Source organism: Gymnoscopelus microlampas (assembly GCF_963454915.1).
Source record: "Gymnoscopelus microlampas genome assembly, chromosome: 2".
Lineage (NCBI taxonomy): Eukaryota > Metazoa > Chordata > Actinopteri > Myctophiformes > Myctophidae > Gymnoscopelus > Gymnoscopelus microlampas.
The window spans coordinates 16,946,419-16,968,552 of NC_139939.1; the positions used below are offsets into that span (position 1 = coordinate 16,946,419).

Sequence of the window (22,134 nt, forward strand, 5' to 3'; positions counted from 1 at the left end):
CATATATGGGGGGGGGGGGGACACGACAAGCCTCGCTCTCACACAGGGGTCTGTGCGGGCGCCACGGCAGCCTCCACCTCAGAGTCTGTGTCCGGGACGGGGACGGAGGGCACGGGGACCGGGGTGAGCGGAACCTCCACGGCGTCGTGGTGCGGCTTGCCGTTGGCCAGCGTGGAGACGCGCGGCGGGCAGTTCTGCACGGTGATGATGCGGTTGAAGGCCTTGAGGCGGCGCCACAGCTGCAGGTAGACCTTACACTGGATGTACATGAAGATGAGGCCGCCGGTGAAGCCGATGGCCACCAACGTCAGCTTGGTCCAGAATGGCCAGTCCAGCACACCTGGAGGGGGAAGGCCGCGGAGACGCGCGCACGCACGCACACACACACGTCATTATACTTAACAAAAACTAACACAATTCTGAAAGCTAGAATTGAAAGCGCGTTTTAGTTTAAAAAACAATAAAAAACAAGGCTTTACAAAAAACAAACTGAAACATTATTGTGCATTTTACAAAACTAACTAAAACCAATAAAACATCTGAGAGGAAAATATCCTTAGCTGTTAGTATTGTGAATACATATTGTTTAAATGGCATGTTTTTATACTTTTTCCTGACCTTTTTGAATCTCAACTCTGACAAAACAGTACCCCATATTACAATACAGTAAACTACTAGGGTTAGGGTTAGGGTAACCCTAACCCTAGCAAACCCACTTGAGAAACTAATTAAAACTAAACTGAATTAGAACAGATAAAGTCAAAATGAAATGCAAATGAAAAACTGAACTCAACTACAATAACCATGATGACACACAGAGGCCACATGCGTGCACTGCACACATCGAGAATCACACATGTAAAGATATACAGAGGCATACAAACACAGACGCACACCTCTCACACCTTTCACACACACACACACGCACACACACACACACAGGTTGTGAGAGCCTGCAGCGTGTGTCAGAGAGCATGATGATGTGTGTTGTACAGTATATCACTGTCAGGTGGAAACCTTGTACGAAACCGAAACTTTTCACGAAATGGAAAAAAGAACCTGAGTTCCAATGGATCGATGTGGTTATTGTTAATACTATTCATTAGTTAAATATTTATAAAAATCCACAGACAGACTGAACCACTTTCACTTTCACCCTGGCCTTCCTGGGAGGCCTATATTATAACGCCATGCCGCATGTCATTATAGGCGGGAAAATGTTCAAAATCTTTCAAAATGAGTATAGGCGATCGATAAGCTGACAACGTGCCGTGATGTGACATGTAGGGAGCTTGTAGATCGCCTTTTTTGGACGTCATTGCGATACTATGACTGTGACTTTTCAGGATTCAAATTCAAAAATAGCTAAAGTAGCAGATCGATGAGCTTGTGGATCTGCTACCTTTCATGCTTTTATGTGACGCAGTAGTATGATCAAGTAGGCCGTTAATTAAAAACAAAAAGTTAAAATATGGAGATGACGGCAACGACAAAGCAACAATAAAGAGAGGTTTCTGGCCGACAGTGAGCAATAGCAGTAGCTGTGCTGTGCTTACCTTGCTTTTGATACTTGTAGTTGGCCAGAGAAAATCTGTACCAATCCTCTGAAATCAACATAAGTGTAATATCTCTTTATTCCTTTACGGTCTCTGGAGAAACGTATTCTACGCTATGATGTACAACAACTATTTTTATGTTCCTAAAACCTACTATTATTATTGATAGTCTGTTATTTAGTCTCTATCCACAGCACGCCACGTCAAACGACTATTTAGTACCAACAAATATATTCATATGTTTCAAAATATAAAAATGGCAAATATATAATTTTGCCCACCCATATGGACGAAAATATGTTTTTTTACAGAATATATTTTGAGAAAATGGATTTCCAGTATAGATGTATGTCCGTGTATATGTATTTTCATACATACAGTTACATACAATTTCGTTTTCTGGAAAATGTTTGGTTTATTTTGAAACATACCAGTGAAGTATGTTTTGCTGTGTAGGACAATACACAGTCTAACACGACACGACACCACAGCACACCACAGCACACCACAATGACAAGTCACAAGGACAAATAATAAATGACTTAAAGGTAGGGTAAGTGATATATTTTGGGTTTTTTTTTTGTTAAAAAGGTTAAAGTACTATATTCTGATAGTAATCATTGCTACAGAGCGTTTGTTCGGTCACAGGGGTCTCTCCAGCTCTTTAGTAAACAGAATATAGTACATTTTCAGGTAGGTGACAATATTTAAGCCAATCAGGAGAGAGCACTGAAAATGCATTTTCTGTTTAATACAGAGCTGGAGAGACGTGGGAGACTCCTTTTAATGAACAAACACTATAGCAATGAGTACTATCAGAATATAGAGCTATTTAGCACTTATTTTAACCAAAGTAAATCACTTACCCTACCTTTAAGACAGACATGGAACAGTGAAGGACTGACACACCAACATAAAAGATGCCTGGGTATGTCATTTCATAAATACTGTATTTTCACTGTCCTTAAAGTGGCACAATGTAACTTTTCTTTTATTAATACAATGTAATTTTATCCAATCTGTATGGTAGAGTATGTTAATACAATTACTTATACAATCGGGGTGGTTGTGTTTTGTCTCCCTGCTCTTCTATTGAAACAATTATTAAAGGTCATGTCTCACCTAGACACAGGATCTGACACGAATTTTGATCTCAAGATTCAATTTGTCCCCATAGCAAGCAGGCTGGCTCTATTAGCTCAATGGTACAAATTTCAGCACTTGCGCAGGAAACCGGGTTCAAATCCGGGGCAGAAGAGGAAAGTTACATAGTGCAGCTTTAACACATATCTGATTATCAATGAAAAGACTGATGTTAGGCCGTTATATACAGTACCTACAAGTGCATAGATCCATCTAACCCTAGACTATGTTCTAAGGTCTCTAGAGCAGTGGTTCCCAAACTTTTTAGCTCGGGGCCCAAAAAATAAATGTTATGCCTCCCCGGGACCCAAACTAGTGAAAATAGCCGATCTACAAGCTCACAACGCGTTGCCATGCAACACGTTGTGAGCTTGTAGATCAGCTATTTTCATACGTAAAAAATAAATAAAATCATGTATTTATGGAATTTCTTAGATTTTTTGAAAATGTATACATTTTATCCATTCAAATGTTGGCTATAAAAAAAATTGCAGCTTGTACATCTGCTATTTTTGAAAAGTTCGAAAATATCGAAAATGTTTGGGATTATTTTTAATAATTTTGAGTTTTTTTTAACACAAATCTTCTCTTCTGGGGGTCTCCCTAGCACGGAACCCATTCAGATGGGGGTCTGCCGCCAATTACACATCAATTTGGGGGTCCTTGACATGAAAAAGTTTGAGAAGTACTGATGTAGAAGGATGGATGTTGGGAAATGTAAAATCATTACGGTCACCATTAGGTGGGACTTTTTGAAAATGTATTAAAAAAAATGAAAAATATTTATAATATCTAAAAAATAATTGATTTCTTTGCAATCTTTTAATCTTTAATCTTGCTAATTAAAAAAAAAATAGCAAACAAAAAAAGGGATATTTATTTAAATAAAATGGCTCCGCGACCCAAACATGGGTCCCGACCATGAGTACTCGTGAGAACTGACCAGTCCTGCCCGTGCGGAACTCATCGGCGGTCCTCCTCACTAGAACATAGATGGACCACAGCACACAGCCGATGGCTATCAGGTGGAACAGCACCGAACAATAGATCTTTCTCCTCTCAGTGGTGGACATCTGGAGCTTCTCCCACTGGAGCAGGAGAGATACAGGAAGAGAGACACGACATCAGCAGTGAATTGATGGACCAAGTACTCACATTCGTTACTTAAGTAAAAGTATCAATACCGCGTTACCGAGTTAAAAGTACAAAAGCATCGGCATCAAAATACACTTAAAGTACCCAAAAGTAAAAGTACTCATTATGCACAATGTCCCATTTCACGAGTTTTCGGATGTATAAAAACCTTTTGAAAATAGCAGATCAACAAACTCAAGTATACAAGTATATCTTATATCGTTGCTGTCGGGCACGAACCTCTTATCTCCAGATTTTAACCTTTTGAGTTTTTTCGTAAATTAATCATCTTAATCATCAATTAATCATTGATCATACTACAGCGTCACACAAAAGCATCAAAAGTAGCAGATCCACATGCTCGAAACTCGCGTTTTGATCTGCTACTTTTGCTCTTTTTGAATTTGAATCCTGAAAAGTAACAGTTTTGGATTATGATTGATTGATTGATTGATTGATTGATTGATTGAATATTGTATTAGTCATAAATGTAAACAGCACGTTGACTTTGCATTTAATTACATTTCACTTACATAAAACTTAAAAAAAACGTTTTTTTGTTTTTTGTTTTTAATTATTCTCTTTTTCCTTTTTTCTTATTGTCTTTAAGTTTGTAATATTAATGCCTCTTTCTATGCCAATGTATTGTACTAGAATCTCCTTTAAGTTTTGGTCGATCAGTAATTGGATGGTATGTGTACCCGTTTCATCTTGTATTGAGTACTAGTGTCTGTGGTGTTTTGTAGTTGTTTGTTATGTGTTTGTATGTGTGTATAACCTTTTGGATAAATCAAATGTGAACAGCACGTGGTGCAGTAAGACATTGAACCTAAAAAGATAACACAAAAAAAGTCCTGGGGACTGGGAGGGGTGTCTTTATTGTGACATCTTTTATTTGTATGGCTGGCGAGAGTCGACTGTGCGGTCATTCATGTTTCGTTCACTTTGAGAACCATTGATTTCTAGACAGTCGTCAGAAATATTTAGTAAAAGAGCACCAGTAAAGTGGCCAGGGACGTGCACAGATAGACTCTAGGTGGTGCTAGAGCACCTGCCCTTTGCCCTCTTGACCAGAAGTGCCCTTTTGAAAAAAAAAATGTTTTTTTTTTTCAGTTTACACCAGGGGTCTTCAACAGGGGGTTCGGGACCCCTAGGGGGTCCTCAGAGTTACTACAGGGGGTCCGCCAAATCTTTATGTGATATGATTTTTCTTTTTACCATAACCACTCGAAACCAAGCATCCCTTTTCTGAGGAGAACTTTAGCCAAAAATAGCAGATCTACAAGCCCACAACGCCTCGCGCTGCGAGGCGTTGTGGGCTTGTAGATCTGCTATTTTTGGCAAAGAGGTATAGGTGTAGAGGGAAAAAAGAGCAGACCAAGTAAACAAAAAAAAGTATAATTTACTTGAGCCCCTGCCCCTCAAAATGTCTGTGCACGCCACTGAATGTGGCATGTGCATGTAGCTGTATACCTTGCTTAGCGGCTTGAGCTGCGTGTCCATGACAAAGTCGTACTGGCAGAGCTCACAGCAGCGTGTGTCTGAGGACTTGATCCACTGGTTGAGGCAAGCCTGGTGGACGAAGCGCAGGCTCCCTGTGCAGTGGCACGGAGTGATCAGAGGAAAGTCCTCATCTCCCTCACAGTGGCAGATCCTGTGCACGCACACACACATCCACACACACACACACACACACACACACACACACACACACACACACACACACACACACACACACACACACACACACACACACACACACACACACACACACACACACACACACACACACACACACACACACACATCCAGCCACGCACGCATCATGGAAGGTGAAAGATATTGATAGATCAGTGGCTCTCAAGGTGGGACTTTTTGCTGGGGACCCCCCTGGATCCCCAGCAAAATGTGGCTGTTCGAAAATAGCAGATATACAAGCTCACTTTGTACCGCGATGTGAGCTTGTACATCTGCTATTTTTGAATATTAAAAAAAAAGAATCGTGAAGGTATTGGAAAATGTCAAATTTCTAAATTATTTCACACTAATCTTCTCTTCTGGGGGGGGTCCCTGGCACAAAACCTTTTCAGATGGGGGGTCCGCGGCCGAATACATATCAGCCTTGACATGAAAAGGTTTGAGAACCACTGTGATAGATGACCAGTGTACACCGGGGCTCCACAATCACGGTTAAAATGATCATGTCATGTCATTAAGTGAGATATACTTATCACAATAATTAGTCTCAATGTATTGGGGAAGAAAATGGTTGTAGGTTTTGCACCTTCAGTTAACCCATTCAATCCGGGAACGCATCTGTGTCATTTTAGATTTTTTTGGCTATTCAAAAATCACACCCAGTGTGAAGTGACTGGTGCCTTTGATCATTATGCGCATGTGTTGCACCCCTGTTTGTGTTTAATTAGTGTAACTGGTTGCATCTTTGTGTTTCAATCAGCTGCAGCTGTTGAGGCCAGACACACACATATCATTTTGGGGGTCCTTCACATGGAAAAGTTGGAGCACCACTGATATAGCAACATACTTTTAGATTTGTATTTGGCTGCGGACCCCCATCTCAAAATGTTTTGTTCCAGGGACCCCCAGAAGCAAAGATTTGAGTTACAAATGTTCGCTTTAAAAAGTATATATATTCAAAGATTTGCACAAATTTTCACGATTTTTCAAAAATAGCAGATCATAGTGGCATCAAATTCAAAAATAGCAAAAGTATCAGATCTACAAGTTCGACGCTTGCTATTTTTTTTGCTTTTGTGTGACACTGTAGTGTGATTAAGTAGGGCGTTCATTTACGAAAAAGCTCAAAAAGTTAGAATATGGAGATAAGAGCAACGAAATGCCATTTAAGTGTAGAGCGCCGGTGCACAAATGATCGCACCCGTGCATGTGGACACACACGGGTACACTGTCTCTCTCTCACACACACACACACACACACACACACACACACACACACACACACACACGCACGACAAGTCGCACGTACTTGCAGACCTCCACCTCGGAGTCATCAGAGCAGGGGAACGCGGTGCCGCCGTTCTCCCCAAAGTGCACGTCGTTCTGTGGCGTGGGCACGGACATGTCTTCGCCCCCCGCCCCCGTCTCCTGGTAGCGCTTGGTGATGAGCTCCTCCCCGTCCTCTGCCGGCGATGATGACGAGCTGCTCCCCTCGAACCTCTGCTCCCTCTCTCCGTCAGCACCATGCAACGACTCCCTCTGCCATCACAGGTGCAGAGTAACTCAGTACCTTCTACTCAAGTACTGCACTTAAAGGACCACTTCACCCATTTTTAAACCCATTCGAACCGGGAACGCGTCTCTGTCATTTTTAGATTTCTTTGGGCTATTCAAAAATAGCAGATATACAAGCTCATAAGCTCATTTTTGAAATATTTTCCAAAAATAGCAGATGTACAAGCTCGCAACGCGGCACCAAGTGACGAGCTGGGTGCCGCGTTGCGAGCTTGTACATCTGCTATTTTTGGAAAATATTTCAAAAATATCGAAAAAGATAAAATAAAATGCATTTTAATTTTCTTTATATAAATCTTGAATACAGGAATTCTACTTGTAACTTGTTCTACTTTTTTATATTGTGGTATTGCTACTTTTACTTGAACCCATTGAGACCTGAAGCCGATTCTACATGTCTCCTAAATCCCAACAGTTTTCTGAAAAACGTATGTTTCTATATCAGTGGTGCTCAATCTTTTTCATTTCAAGGACCCCCAAAATTATATGTATTTGGCCGCGGACCCCCATCAAAATATTTTGTTCCAGGGACCCCCAGAAGCAAAGATTTGAGTTAAAAATGTTCGCTTTAAAAATATATATATTCAAAGATTTGCACACATTTGCATCACGATTTAAAAAAAATAGTAGATCTACAAGAGTAGATCTAGTAGATCTGCTATTTTTGAATAGCCCAAAGTGTAAAATAATGCTTTTTAGCTCAAATCTAAAAATGACACAGTTCCAGGTCTCAATGGGTTAAGTACAAAAATAGAAATCTGAGTTACCTCCTCCGCCGCTGCCCTCTGCGAGCCACTCCTCTGCGAGCCACTCCTCTGCGAGCCACTCCTCTGCGAGCCACTCCTCTGCGAGCCACTCCCCCTGCCTCCCTTCACCGAGGAAGACCCCCCACTGCCGGCACTACGACGCTTCTTCAGGCCCCCTTCCCCCTCCCCGTTCTCCGGCGGGGCCCGGTTCTCCTTCTCCTCCTCCTCCTCCTCCTCCTCTCCTTTCCCCTCCTCGGAGCAGACGGACTGCAGCTCCATGACCTCATCCATCATGACCTCCTCCTCCATGGCCCTCTCGCTGCGGCCGCCGCCCTCCTCGCTGCGGCGCCGGCCTCCCCTCCGGGCCTTCTCCTTGCTCCAGCTTCGCGCCTCGCGCCGCGCCTCCCCGCCGTCCTCAGACGACGACTCCGTGTCGACGTCGCGGAGACGCGCGGGCCGCTCCCGCTCCCCCCGGCGTGGCCCGGGCGTCCGCGCCCTCTTCTCGACCCTCTTCTCGGAGCCGGGGGGGCTGGGGTCGGGGCTGCGGCGGTCCTGTTTGGTGGTGGTGGCGGTGGTGGGGTCCGTGTTGGCGGCGTCCGCCGGGACGCTGCCGGTCCTCTTGCGGCGGTGACGCCGTTTCACCTGCCTCTTCTGGGTGGCCTGGGCCGACGGGCCCACCTTCACCGAGGTATCCTCCTCCTTTGCTTCTGGGGGTCCCTGGAACAAAGTATTTTGAGATGAGACAGTTGTTTCCTATGTGTTTAGGACCTGTAGATGTACATCTTTTAAACTAAGAACATGCTGTTGGGAAGGTGTTCTCATTCTAACATGATGAATGGGCAGGAATCACAGGGCCCTATTCTGGCCATGGCTATACCCGCACCCGCTGCCCGCCACCCGCAAATGACTGCCCGCAACCCATGAATCACGGATAAGGGAGCTGGCACTGTCCCTAAACCTTTATACCTGCTATTCATTATGCCGACTCTGTTATTCAAAGGCTCCCTCTCTCCTAATTCTCAACAAATCTCTGTGAATAAAATGTTCCTATAATCAGCAGAAGTGAGAGTGTCAATTCCTTGTGTCAATTGTGTTTATATAAGATGATAATCTTTTCAAAGAAGATAATGTGTGCGTCGCGCAATGCGATGCTCTCCAAATTACACACTTCAGTTTTATTCATCGCTTACGCAGGAAATAATTAACTGATTACAATAAGATAAAATTCTCTCTAATCATTAACATGTAGGTGATACGTATGTCTATCAAATATGGTTTTATTGAAAGGCAATCAAAGGCTATAGAGCCTATGAAGTAAACGTCGGGCATATGGTGTCCAATGTTACGGCGCCTCAGTGCGGTAGCAGAGTTCATGTCAGAACATGAGCAGTGTTGCCAGACTTTGCGAGAGGAATAAGCTACCAGGTCTATGAAAACAAGCCCAAAAGCAACGACTAGGCCACATGAGCACTTCAAACCTATATATGTCGCCTGTTAAACAATGTGCATATTCATATATGTTGGCTATTTGAAAATAGCCGATCTACAAGCTCACAACCGCAACCCGCAACTACCATTATTTACAAGCAACTTTACAGAAAAACAAGCCCAACGTGGCTTATAATAAGCAGACCCGGCAACACTGACAGAGAGGGAGAGAGGAGAGTGTAAGATTGCATTGGGGATAATGGCTTGCGCAGTCTTCTCTTAAAGGCCTCTGGCACAGTGATTGGTTTTATTATTGTAACGCCCAAACCACCACATAATGTAACAGGTACTCGGGTAGTGCAGGTGTTTTGCGGGTAAGGCAGGTGTCCCAGAATAGCAACTTTTGCACGGGAACACCCCTTGCGCCACCCTAAATCCCCAAATAGTGGATTTAGCCAGTCTGGACTAAAATAGGGGCCATTCTTACCCCTTATATCGTTGCAGTCGGGCAGAAACCTCTTATCTCCATATTTAAATTTTTCCCCCCTTTTTTTTGGTAAATCAACGCCCTACTTGATCATACTACAGCGTCACACATAAGCATCAAAAGCAACGCAAGCTTGTAGATCTGCTACTTTTGAATGTGAATCCTGAAAAGTAACAGTTTTGGACATATTGTTGTATGAGGTTTCCACCCTGACAGAGACGATATACCACTCCATTTCACTACCGTACACCTGTCTCTCTTTTCCCTCTGTCTCTCTTACCCTTCCCTGCTCTCTCCCCCTTTCTCTTTCTTGTTACCTTTCTCTCTCTCTCTCTCTGTCTATCTGTGGCTTTACCTCTCCTCCTATAGCTCAGTAAGACTCTCTGACGTTCAGCCGTTACCTTGGAGACGTTGCTGGATCGCCTCCCTGACTTCCCAGGGGCCTTCCCCCCCTGTAGAGAGAGAGAGAGAGAGAGAGAGAGAGAGAGAGAGAGGTGATGAGAAAAAGAGAGTCTCATGTCGGGTTGACACGCACACACACACACACACACACACACACACACACACACACACACACACACACACACACGCACACATTTTCTCTATCTTCAGTATTTGTATAGATATCTGTACTAAGCACAATTTGTATAACAAACTGGAAACATTGCAGTAAGTGTAACCTCTGCCAACGCTATGCAGTTTTCAAGATATATTATTATCCACCTGAAATATGAGAGATGATGTCTTTTTAATCCCTCGATTGTGACCCTGTTCCTCTGACATTTTGGGTCCGTAATATCATCATCTCTTTGAGGCAGCCTACTGATCATTCCCAAACAAGTTTCATGAAAATCCACCTACAGTATGTGTTGTTCTCCATTTTGTCCTTGATCTTGATTGTGACCTTCAGCTTTGACCGTTTCAATCTAAAACACGGGCATTTATATACATAGTTAACAGGGGTCCCCGAGGGCTCTATACTAGGTCCCCTCCTTTTCCCCTCACCATCTCTTACGGTGTATCTATCTCATAATAGCAGAATACATTTCCTCCTTCCCTTCCCTTCCCTCTCTTCCTTTTCCCCTCTTTTTCTCTCTTTATTATTATTACCATTATTTTAAAACATTTGTGAATTATAAATAAGATTATTGTTTCAATAACATATAAATAAATTGTTTTGTTTTTTTGTTACAGTTATGTATGTTTATGACAAAAGAAATTGCTGCAAGATTTGTATGTTTACGACAAAAAAAAAAAAAAAACTGTTAAAGATAATAGCAGAATACAAGCTCACACGCTTGAAGATCTGCTATTTTCGGTGAATGTTCGCGTATTACGACATGCCCAGAATAAGGACGCTATAGGGATCAAGTGGTTGATTCTCATCTTCATTTCAGCAGTAAGAATCTTTGATATCGTCCCTGTCGGGTGGACACCATGTCCAAAAATGGTACTTTTCAGGATTAAAATTCCAAAATAGCAAAAATAGCAGATCGACAAGCTCAAAACGCGTCGCTTCGCGCCGCGTTTCAAGCTTGTAGATCTGCTATTTTTGATCTTGTAGATCTGCTATTTTTGATCTTGTAGATCTGCTATTTGATCTTGTAGATCTGCAATTTTTGATGCTTTTTTGATATATTTTGGATACTTTTGTGTTGCTGTCGCTGTAACATGATCAAGTAGGCCATTTATTTAAGAAAAAACTAAAAAAGTTGAATATGGAGATAAGAGGTTTCAAGGTGAGTTCCAGTTGTCAGCAGCAGAACGTGTCCGGCTGACATCCAGAACACGATAGACAGGAGTCATGCTTGACCACGTGTCTGTGTGTTCCCTCACTCTGACCTCAGGTTATAAAGCCAACCAATCCTCTTACTGCTCAGTGCCAGAGACACAGCTCTGCAATGTGCCTCTATTTACAGCAACATCACCAACTTAAACCCTATATGGTCAGCCGGAGTTCCTCAGGGCTCTACACTAGTGTATTGTTTTCTGTTACTGTGGGGGGGAAGCTTTCGCAGACAACAGCACACAACGCTTGTCGATCGGCTATTTCCCTGCGAAAGTCTTCCCCACAGTAAGGATGCTGGGGTTTAAGTGGTTAAATGAAGAGCTTTGACACAACTTTGAACCCAACACACTGCGCTGTGTGAACTCTCATACGGTTGGAGTTGGCAGAGCATGACTTCTGTTATCAGGGTTTAACTCATGAGCACAAGGAAAAAAAGGGAGGCCATGTACACATTGCTACGCCAGATATTATGTTATTTGAACCTAGAAGTACCCGAAAAAAACTAAACTACAACCGCTGGATTAGGGCAGTCGGGAAAGTACGTTTGTTAGAAAACTAACACTTCACAATTCAGTATGCACTCTCGGGAGTCTGAACTGCAACCTCTATGCTGGTGCTTATACTATTTAACATGCTTATTATTCATACCAACGCGCGTCAAGTTAAAAAAACATTCATTGCAATGAAATTGCATCATATTTGGCTTTGATGCTCCACAACAATGTGCGCAAGCATGACACAGTCTCTGGGCTCACAACCTCCCCTGAAGCGGGAAGGGGGGGGGGGTGGGGGGGGGGGGTAATTGCATGAGATAAGTGTCACGGCCACACCCCTGCAGGGAGTGTTGGGCGGGAGGAGTAGGACAGAGGCTCGTCTACGTCCTCCCGGTGGGGGCTCCTCACCGGTAGGTGAGTCAGTAGGATACAACAGCAGTGACAACACACAGTAATGTGTGAGGGGAGGAATTCATTGGCAATACTATTATTATTATTTTTTTAAAGAATGTATATGTTTGTAATTTCCTCTAGAAAATAACCCCATATTTTCTATTATTGCAGTTAGCCTATTTACTATACATTTATTTTACAGTAAAACCCAGGAAAAGAGTACCATTGAAGTCGCTATAGCTCTCGTTTGAGCTCTGACAAATTGTAGTGACATTATAATTTACTGTTAAACATACAGTACAAATCCTACCTAAAGCTACATTATTCTACTCAGTCAGCAACTTGACTTGACAGTCCCTGTGAGTGATAGCACCATTGAAGCTGTAGTGGAGAAGAATTGATGTCTGTAGTCCCATGATGACTGCATCATAGTGAGGAGTACTTAGAGCAGGGGTCTTCAACCTTTTCAGGCCAAGGACCCCCTAGCTGAGAGAGAGATGAAGCAGGGACCCCCCTCTATATTGTATACAATTCAGATACACTTTTGCTGCTCTTTTTTCCCTCTACACACCTATAACTCTTTGCCAAAAATAGCCGATCTACAAGCTCACAACGCCTCGCGCTGCGAGGCGTTGTGAGCTTGTAGATCTGCTATTTTTGGCTCATCAGAAAAGGGATGCTAGGGTTCAAGTGGTTAATGAAAGTTTTGTAAGATTCGGCGGACCCCCTGTCGTAACTCTGAGGACCCCCTAGGGGTCCCGGACCCCCTTTTGAAGACCCCTGACTTAGAGTAAAGATAGAGTAGAGCAAGGGTAACCAAACTTTTCACCCCCCCCAAATAATCATATTTGAACTGGGGACCCCCCAAAATAATCATATTTGAACTGGGGACCCCCCAAAATAATCATATTTAAACTCCCCCCACCCTGACACTTGTAATTGTTGGCATTACATTTAGTTTGACTCTGTTCCACAAATAAATATTGTGAAAATAGCTTGTAGATCTGATATTTTCACAATATTTGCCTCTTTCTTACGTAATATTTGACAATATTGGCCAATTTGTATCAAAAAGGTCTTAAAAGTCATTAAATTGTAACTGCTGTAACTGCTGAGGTTTACTGTTGAGTGAGAAAACAATGTTGCACATTAAGGAAATCATCTGTGGACCCCCCAAAATAATCACCCCCCTGGGGGTCCCGATACCCAGTTTGGGAACCAGTGGAGTAGAGTATATGTCTGGAGTAAATGTTCAAAGTATGGTTGTCTGTTATTCCGCACATTCTGGGAGTTAAGGAATGGAGTGTAGTCAGCTATTACTGAAGGTCAATGGGTTAAGAATAGAAAGCCAAAATCACCAGGTTGAGTTAAAGTTAAGAACATGAAAAAGATGCCCTAACAGTTCTGAGAAGAGGGCGTGGGCGAGGTCCAGACTGAGAGAAGGAGGGTATAAATATAACGTGTGTGTTGGTCTTAACAGTCAGAATACGACCATGGCTTGCCTATGCTCTGCTACCTGTAACTTCACTTCCACGGAATAAAAGCTCTATTGAAGATCCACTACCCTTTTCAAGATACGTTTAATATGCCTGTATGGTGAAGTGAGAGGGAGCCAAAGTTCCAAGGAGGGGAAAAGGGTAGGGGAATGTCTTATTGTGTTTGTAATGTTCTCATTTATCTAAAGGAAAAATCATTTATCTCGTATTCTTGTTATGTTGGGTGTGAAGTCCTGTACCCATTTGTATGTCCGTCTGTATGTATGAAAAAAAAGGAAAACATAGTCCCCCCAGAGTTCTATTACAATACTAGGTAGTCCCCTATACTTTGTTCCCTCTACACTATATCTTCATCAAAAATAGCCGGTCTACCAGTTCTGTGGTGCAACAGTGTGGTGCACAACTCAGGTCAGACACAAATACCTGTCGTTTTTTCCTTATTCCTTATTTTCAATTCTAATTTCAATTCCTCATGAAGCAACATGAGCTTTATCGTCCGCATAAGTTCACACAACTCTCCCTGTCCCATACAATAAGATGGTAATGGTGTCTCACACACACACACACACACACACACACACACACACACACACACACACACACACACACACACACACACACACACACACACACACACACACACACACACACACACACAGTTGCTTTTCCATTTCCTTATTCTTTTTTTCAATTCCTCTTTTTCAAACCTTGAAATAAACCATAAACTTGGACATAAACTGGCAGAAAAGAAGCCATGACGACCACTTCAGAGCAGAGCTGCAATGGCCGTCAGCTCCTTACGCCGAAAATAGCATGCAACGCATTATTGTGAGCTTGCAGATCGGCTATTTTCAGCACGCGACACACCATCGTACGACAAAGTGTCAGGCTTGAGACTATACACCGCCACCTCAGTCTCATCCTTCCTCACCTCAACCTGAAGTCGCTCAGTTCATTCTTGTTTTAATAAATGGTTGCTTTGTCGAGTGTCTATATACATGGTGTTCGGGGGAGGTAAGCCGGGCAGGGAGGGAGATAAATGTCACTGCACGCTGCATGGGGCGGAACCGCTCAGCAGGGAGTGTTGTTGGGCGGGAGGAGTAGGACGAAGGCTCGACGTCAGTGGGTCTCAAACTTTTTCATGTCAAGGACCCTCAAATTGACACTTATTAGCCCGCCGCGGACCCCCATTTGAAAAGACATGCCAGGGACCACCCCCATAAGAGAATATTTTTACGGCTCTAGCAGTGATTCTCAACCATTTTAATTTCACCCACACAGTGCGTGGGGGAGGAATCAATTGGCATAACGACTAAATTGGAGATAAAAAGGGGGGGGGGGGGAGCATTTAAAAAGAACACACACACACATTGGAAAGTGTCTCTGCAGACTGCAGCCACATGGCCAGCGGCAGTAGACTGCTAAAGAGCTTTATCCCTGGACAATAAGATAAATGAACAAGCTGGCCAAAGTAACACTTTGGAAATGCTAATACCCTGACCCTTGGAATTGGATCAATGGAACTAACATAGCATACTTTAAGTTCTTGTTTACTGGCATCACAATGAGAACTACATTTTGAAGTTTTAAAGAAAAAATACAGTGACTTTTTTAACATCCATTTTTCTAAATATTGATGTTATATTATCATTACATTACAATCTTAGTGTTTTGCCAATTATTTGGGCACCCACTTGTAATATCCTCATGGTCCACCAATGTGCCCCGGGCCCACAGGTTGAGAATCACTGATTTATGTAACCAAATAGGCCTCTTTACATTAACACTTGTGTTAGCACTTTGCATATCGTTGTTGTCGGGCAGAAACCTCCTATCTCCGTATTTAAACTTTTTGTGTTTTTCCGTAAATTAACGTCCTACTTGTTCATATTGTTTCATTTGAATCCTGTAAAGTAACAGTTTTGGACATTCTGTAGGGTTTCCACCCGACAGAGACCACATAGTGTTCCAGTGTATTAACCTGTGTATCAACATATTATGTAAAGGTCATTAAGTACACTTCAATATTGAAGCAAGCACAGTGCGCCCTTAATGACACTCTGCCATAATCACTTGAGCCCTATGTATATACTTAATCAAACGACGAATAGCGAAAATGATCTACAAGCTCACAATGTTCACAATGCATCGCATTGTGAACATCTTCTATTTTTCTTATTTGTTACATTTGAAATTGTTTGCAATAATTGTTAACATAATGTTCAAAAGCAAACACAACTGAAGTCCAGTTACCAAAGCAGATACATTTGCACATTAGAGTCATTGTGTTGTGTTGTGTTGTGTTACGGCATTGTCAGTACATGTAATAGTGGGACTAGTGGGAAGTTCTTACATAGTACTATTAGTGAACCTACAACCATGGTCCTTAGATAATACACAGCATATAGCATTGGATTATTACAATCTTATATCAAATTGTATTACTCTATCTATCTATCTATCTATCTATCTATCTATCTATATATTTACAGTATCTATCAGACTCTAGGCCTCGTGTTGTAATCATTCATTTACAGTAGCTGTAACTATGTAAATGAAGAACAGTCTCATCAAGTCTACTTGACTGGTTGTTATCAAGTGGAAATCCCCTTTCAAAATTCGAGAGAGAAACCGAATGAATCCATACAGGATAATCAACATGAACGTGTTATATCAGCTACAAACCAACACAGTAATAATGTAGTGATATCACTATGTGTGAATGGATGATTATAGCTGAAATGCTCATCCTTATGATTTTGTTAACTATCATTTCTAGATATGTTCTAGATATCTAGTCTGGTAATAGTGTAGTAATAGTGATATTAAAGACCTAACTCAACATCACCTTCACATTGTCTCAGTAAAGAAACACTTTAACCACTTAAACCCTATATATGATTGACCAGAGTCCCTCAGGGCTCTAGTCTATGCTAATGTCTTTTTTGTTTTCTGTTATTGTGGGAAAAGCTTCCGCTGAAAATAGACGATCGACAATCGATCTGCTATTTTCTGCTAAAGCTTTCCCCACAATACGGATGCTGGAGTTGAAGTGGTTAAAAGCCATCTACAGTATGGAAGGATAGAAGGATACCCCCCCCCCCCGATGGAGTAGTAATAAAAGGCTTGTGTAACATACAGTAGGGACGGCAGTTAAAGTGCTTCGTGAGTGTGTGTGTGTGTGTGTGTGTGTGTGTGTGTGTGTGTGTGTGTGTGTGTGTGCGTGCGTGCGTGCGTGCGTGCGTGCGTGCGTGCGTGCGTGCGTGCGTGCGTGCGTGCGTGCGTGCGGGTGGGTGCGGGTGCGGGTGCGCATGTGTGTATGTACGTGCGCAGTTACGCGCATGTTGCCTGTACGTATGTGTGACATTCGTGCATGCATGTGTGGGAGAATTACACAGAAAGGTGGCGAAAAAGACAGACAGACAGACAGACAGACAGACAGACAGACAGACAGACAGACAGACAGACAGACAGACAGACAGACAGACAGACAGGTAAAGAAAGAGACACATGGCATTGTGTGCATCAGCCTCATGAAGGAGTTGGCTTCTTGAGAATACTTCATACATTCCTGTATGCAATCATGAACTATGAAACATTCAATAAATATATTCCTTGTTTCACTGTATCCTTCATCTCATCTCCCTCTCTCTCCATTGCCTCTGCTTTAGCTATTCAAGATGTCAAATTTTGAAACAAAGACGGAAAAAAAACAATGGAAGCACATTGCTGACATGTGTGACACATGTTGACTTTGGTCCATAAGTATTATACACCTGACGTCTTCTCTCTCTCTCAGGTCAACATTTCACCACACTGGCATACGCAATACAATTCTTAGAGTCAATTTAACTCAGAGGAGTGTACAAAACTACAAATGGTTGCGGCCGCACCGGGCCCCGCGCTGGGGGGGGGCCCGCAAAAAAACGGGAAAAAAATAAATACTTTTTTTTTTTTCTTAAGTGAACAGAATCACGTTTATTAAGAATTATTAAAAGAAATAACCGCAAATAACCACCAAAAACTCGGAAATATCCGCCCAAAACGCACGCGACTTCGCACCGGGCCCCGCATTTCTCCCAGACGGCTCTGATGGTTCCATTTGTACAGTCATGGTAACAACACTCTGTAGCTAATTAACACTCGAAATGTATCGTCTACATTGAGTACTGGACACCACTATACGACTAATATGAAAGGACAGGTGACACTGCCAGTGTAGTGAGGATTAAGCTACAAGGATGAACACCACCCACACACACACACACACACACACACACACACACACACACACACACACACACACACACACACACACACACACACACACACACACACACACACACCTGACCAAGTCACGTAACACGCCCACATGCGACTCCCAACTCTGCCTTTACCGAGATTAACGGTCATTGAACTTCTACCACAAAGACTTCTGCTCGTGGCATCAAACCGGTTTGTATTTACTAGAAGGAGGTCTCACAGCTCGTAGCCACGATGCAATAACATATTCATTTTAAAAGGATAACCAACGTTTTGACCAACAAGTTACTTAAAATGGTGAATGGTGCCTTTATACAGCGCCTTTATCCAAAGCACTACAATGTGCATTACATTCACCCACCGTTGGCGGAGGAAACCATGCAAAAGCACCAACATGCTCATCAGGAGCAGTTGTGGTTCAGTGTCTTGCTCAAGGACACTTCGACAGTAACACAGTGGGAGCCCGGGATATCAAACCGGGAACCTTGCGATTCCCAAGCGTCAGCCCTACCTCCTCCTGAGCCACTGCCGTTATTACGTCGTGGCTACGAGATGTGCGACCTCCTTCTTGTGTATGTACACAGTGCCTCCTCCGTGGTCAGCAGCACCTCCTCATCAACACTGGTGTGTGCGCCTGCTCCTGTGTTCATCAAACCAATTTCTAACATCTCTGATGTCAAAAACCTGCTAACCTTTGTCGGACACCCATTCAAACTCCAGTGTAACAGATATCTGGTTTTAGAGCAATGATTCAGAATGTTTTCATTATTATTTTATTAGGACTTGAATTTTGCAGCGAAGATGAAGTCAGTATAGTATGATCACAACATTGCTCTATTATGAGCTGTTCTTTATCTATGTGTTTTTGAGTTCCAGCAACTGGTTTCGCGGGCTACTCTCAGGGTCCCAGTGCCACCCGTAAAGAAACGCCATGTTTTAGAGCAGGACTTTCCCAAACATTTCCATGACAAAGACCCCCAAATTAGCCTCTGGCTGCGGCCCCCCTTTTGTAAAATGGCTTTTAAAAAAAACGACTAAACCTTTCAAAAATACAATAACATAATTATGACTATTCTGAGCGTGTAGATAGGCTAAAAATGAAAATAGGGATGTCAGGTTGAAAGTGGTTCAACTGGCAAAATAATCATGAATTGAATTTTTGTCTCCGCCAAGCCGAAAGGCATGGCGAGAGAGTATGTTTTACCCCCTGTCCGTCCGTCCGTCCGTCCGTCCGTCTGTCCGTGTGTCTGTGAACAGCTAATCTCCGGCACCGTTAGCCCGGCCGCTGCGAAACTGTGCACACACACTCCCTGGATGCCAAAGCCAAACCTCTGCCCCGAACTTTTCAGATTGGCCTGTTATAGCGCCACCAGGAGGCCGATTTGTTTAAGACACATTTTTGGATATCACTCCTACAGACTTTGTCCAAACCTCACACAAATCGGTACACAGTATCTATAAAGTCATGTGATCAACACAGATCTGTCCGATTTTCTATATTCTATCCTGATTGGCTAATATTGGCTTCCAAAGTTTGCAGGTTTGGTTCGTTTTGAACACAACAAACCAACAAATCTGTCCAAATCTGACCTGGCGGAGACCTGTGCTCCGAGGAGCACTTTTTCTAGTTTATATTATATTTTCCAGTTTCCCTCTCCTTTCCATTTAGCCACCCTGATGATGCCTCGTGTGGTCCTCCACTTTGAAAAGTTGTGTTTTAGACTAGAGCACTGATTCTCAAAGTGGGGTGCGTGGACCCTCAGGGGTCCTTGAAGGGGTTCCAGGGAGTCCCCAAAATGTTTTGTTAATATAGCATCGCAATGCGTTATAGATCAGCTCTTTTCTGAAAAAAAAATAATATTTTTTAAACTGGGGGTTCCTTGACATGACAAAGTTTGAGGACCAGCGTTCTCAGGGGGACTCACTCACCTCATTCTTGTCTTTGGAGCGAGAGGCGCTCTTGCCGTTGCCGCCGGCCGTCTCCCGTCCCGCCGACGTCACAGAGATCTGTTGTACCGGCATGCTGCTGCTCCCAGTCCCCCCCCCCCTATAGCTCCTATTCCCAGCACAGCATGCCCAGAGGGACGCACCTGTCTGCCGTCACCACCACAACAACAACTACCACCGCGCACGCCACGTCCAGGAGCGCACAATCCACTGGCCCATCCGTGAGCGGATGGATGGAGAGAGACCCAACCAACGCTCTTCTCTCCTCCCCAAGGCCGGGATGAGAAGAGACGAGAACAGAGGAGACGATGGAACGGGGTCACCGTGGTAACAGGCAGACGACGGCACGTGAGATGGGGGGCGTGCGAGCGGTCGTCATGCCAACAGGGGGACACCCGCGCGACAGCCTTCACCTTTTCCTCCTTCCTGCTGGGGGGGGGAGGGGGGGGGGGCAAGAGGAAGAGAGAGAGAGAGACTTCAGTAGGGGTGTGCAACAGATAACCCATTAAGACCTGAGGCGATTCTTTAAAAAAATTCAGTTTTTTGAAAAAAATCTGGAAAATATTTTTTTCAAGATTTTTCAAAAATAGCAGATCTACAAGCTCGTAGCGCGGCACTCGGTGCCGCGCTATGAGCTTGTAGATCTGCTATTTTTGAATAGCCCAAAGAAATCTTAAAATGAGACGCAGATGCGTCCCCGGTCGTAATGGGTTGAAGTAATCAATCATTTAATAACATGATTGATTAATAATTGTTCCCTATTGTGGGCATGGCGTTAGAAGCGAAAATGTTCAAAAGCAACAAATACATCAACAAAAACAAGATATGACACAGTCGTATTATACCAGGTTGCTCTCTCCAGCGTCCGCGCGCGCGGAACCAAATGGACCCGTGGTCCTGTACCCTTTCGCTCGCGGACAAAACAAAAACAGCCAAAATGGCAGTAAATAGTAAATCGTTTTGAACAGAGCTAAATCAGTTTGTGTGCCTCAGTAAGGGCTTGTGCGCGTTGTCTTGTTTTTTCTGGGTCGCTGTTGGAGGTCACTGTGTGTGTGTGTGTGTGTGTGTGTGTGTGTGTATGAGGAGTCAAGTCAATAGTTTGTTTGGTGGCGACGACCACACTTTTTTTTTTTGCAACAGCGCCATTTACCATAGGGATGCATACAGTGGCCGAACACGGTATTGTGGGTCGTCTTGAGATCCCATATTCTGAGAGGACATTAAGCCCTCATTGGCTAAATGGAAAAAGTCTTGCAAAAGGACCAGCCAATGAGGAAGTGACTACTAGCGAGTGTAGATATAGACAAGATTTGACAACCTGGTAAAAAATAGCAGATCTACATGCTCACTCCGTGTCGTGGGAATCGCTTCTCGGTTATTCAATTCAAAAAGTAATGGATAGGCCGGGACGGCAGGCGTAGCGGTCCAGGCACCTATAGGCTCAATATAGCCCGACAGCGCGTCGCAGGTTCGAGTCCCGATCCCGACGGCCTTTGCTACGTGTCACTCCCCATCTCTTTCTACCCATTTCTTCTCAACCTACTGTACTATACTCAATAAAGAGAAAAAGAAAAAGTAATGGATAGAATAATGGTTAATAAAATAATGGATAGTTAGTTGCATACCTAGACTTCAGTCGGAGCAGAGAACAGGAACGGCCAGGTGTACAGTCCAGTCTGCCAATGTGAGCGTGTAGCTTGGGAGGCTGCGGCCGCTGTGCATGCTGGGTAATAAGACGCATACGTCCCATGAGGCTTAGGGATTTAACTAACCCCAATCCCCTCTAGTTGCTAGCGGTGGTGCTAATGAGCTTACATATGTTGTGTGCATGTATTTCACACACACACACACACACACACACACACACACACACACACACACACACACACACACACACACACACACACACACACACACACACACACACACACACACACACACGCACCCCCCCCCACACACACACCCACAGTTGTGTAAACAGTTAC

General features: G+C 43.5%; 1 protein-coding gene across 1 annotated transcript; it reads right to left on the bottom strand.

Annotated features, from left to right (window-relative positions):
- Positions 1 to 38: 38 nt before the first annotated feature.
- On the bottom strand, positions 39 to 20,224 carry LOC311054160 (uncharacterized protein; the record flags this gene model as incomplete). Its single annotated transcript, XM_084070039.1, has 8 exons — positions 39 to 340; positions 3,643 to 3,787; positions 5,307 to 5,487; positions 6,841 to 7,070; positions 7,874 to 7,975; positions 8,117 to 8,569; positions 10,169 to 10,219; positions 20,132 to 20,224. 8 exons carry the CDS (start codon positions 20,222 to 20,224, stop codon positions 39 to 41), a joined length of 1,557 nt encoding a protein of 518 aa, XP_083926165.1.
- Positions 20,225 to 22,134: the final 1,910 nt, after the last annotated feature.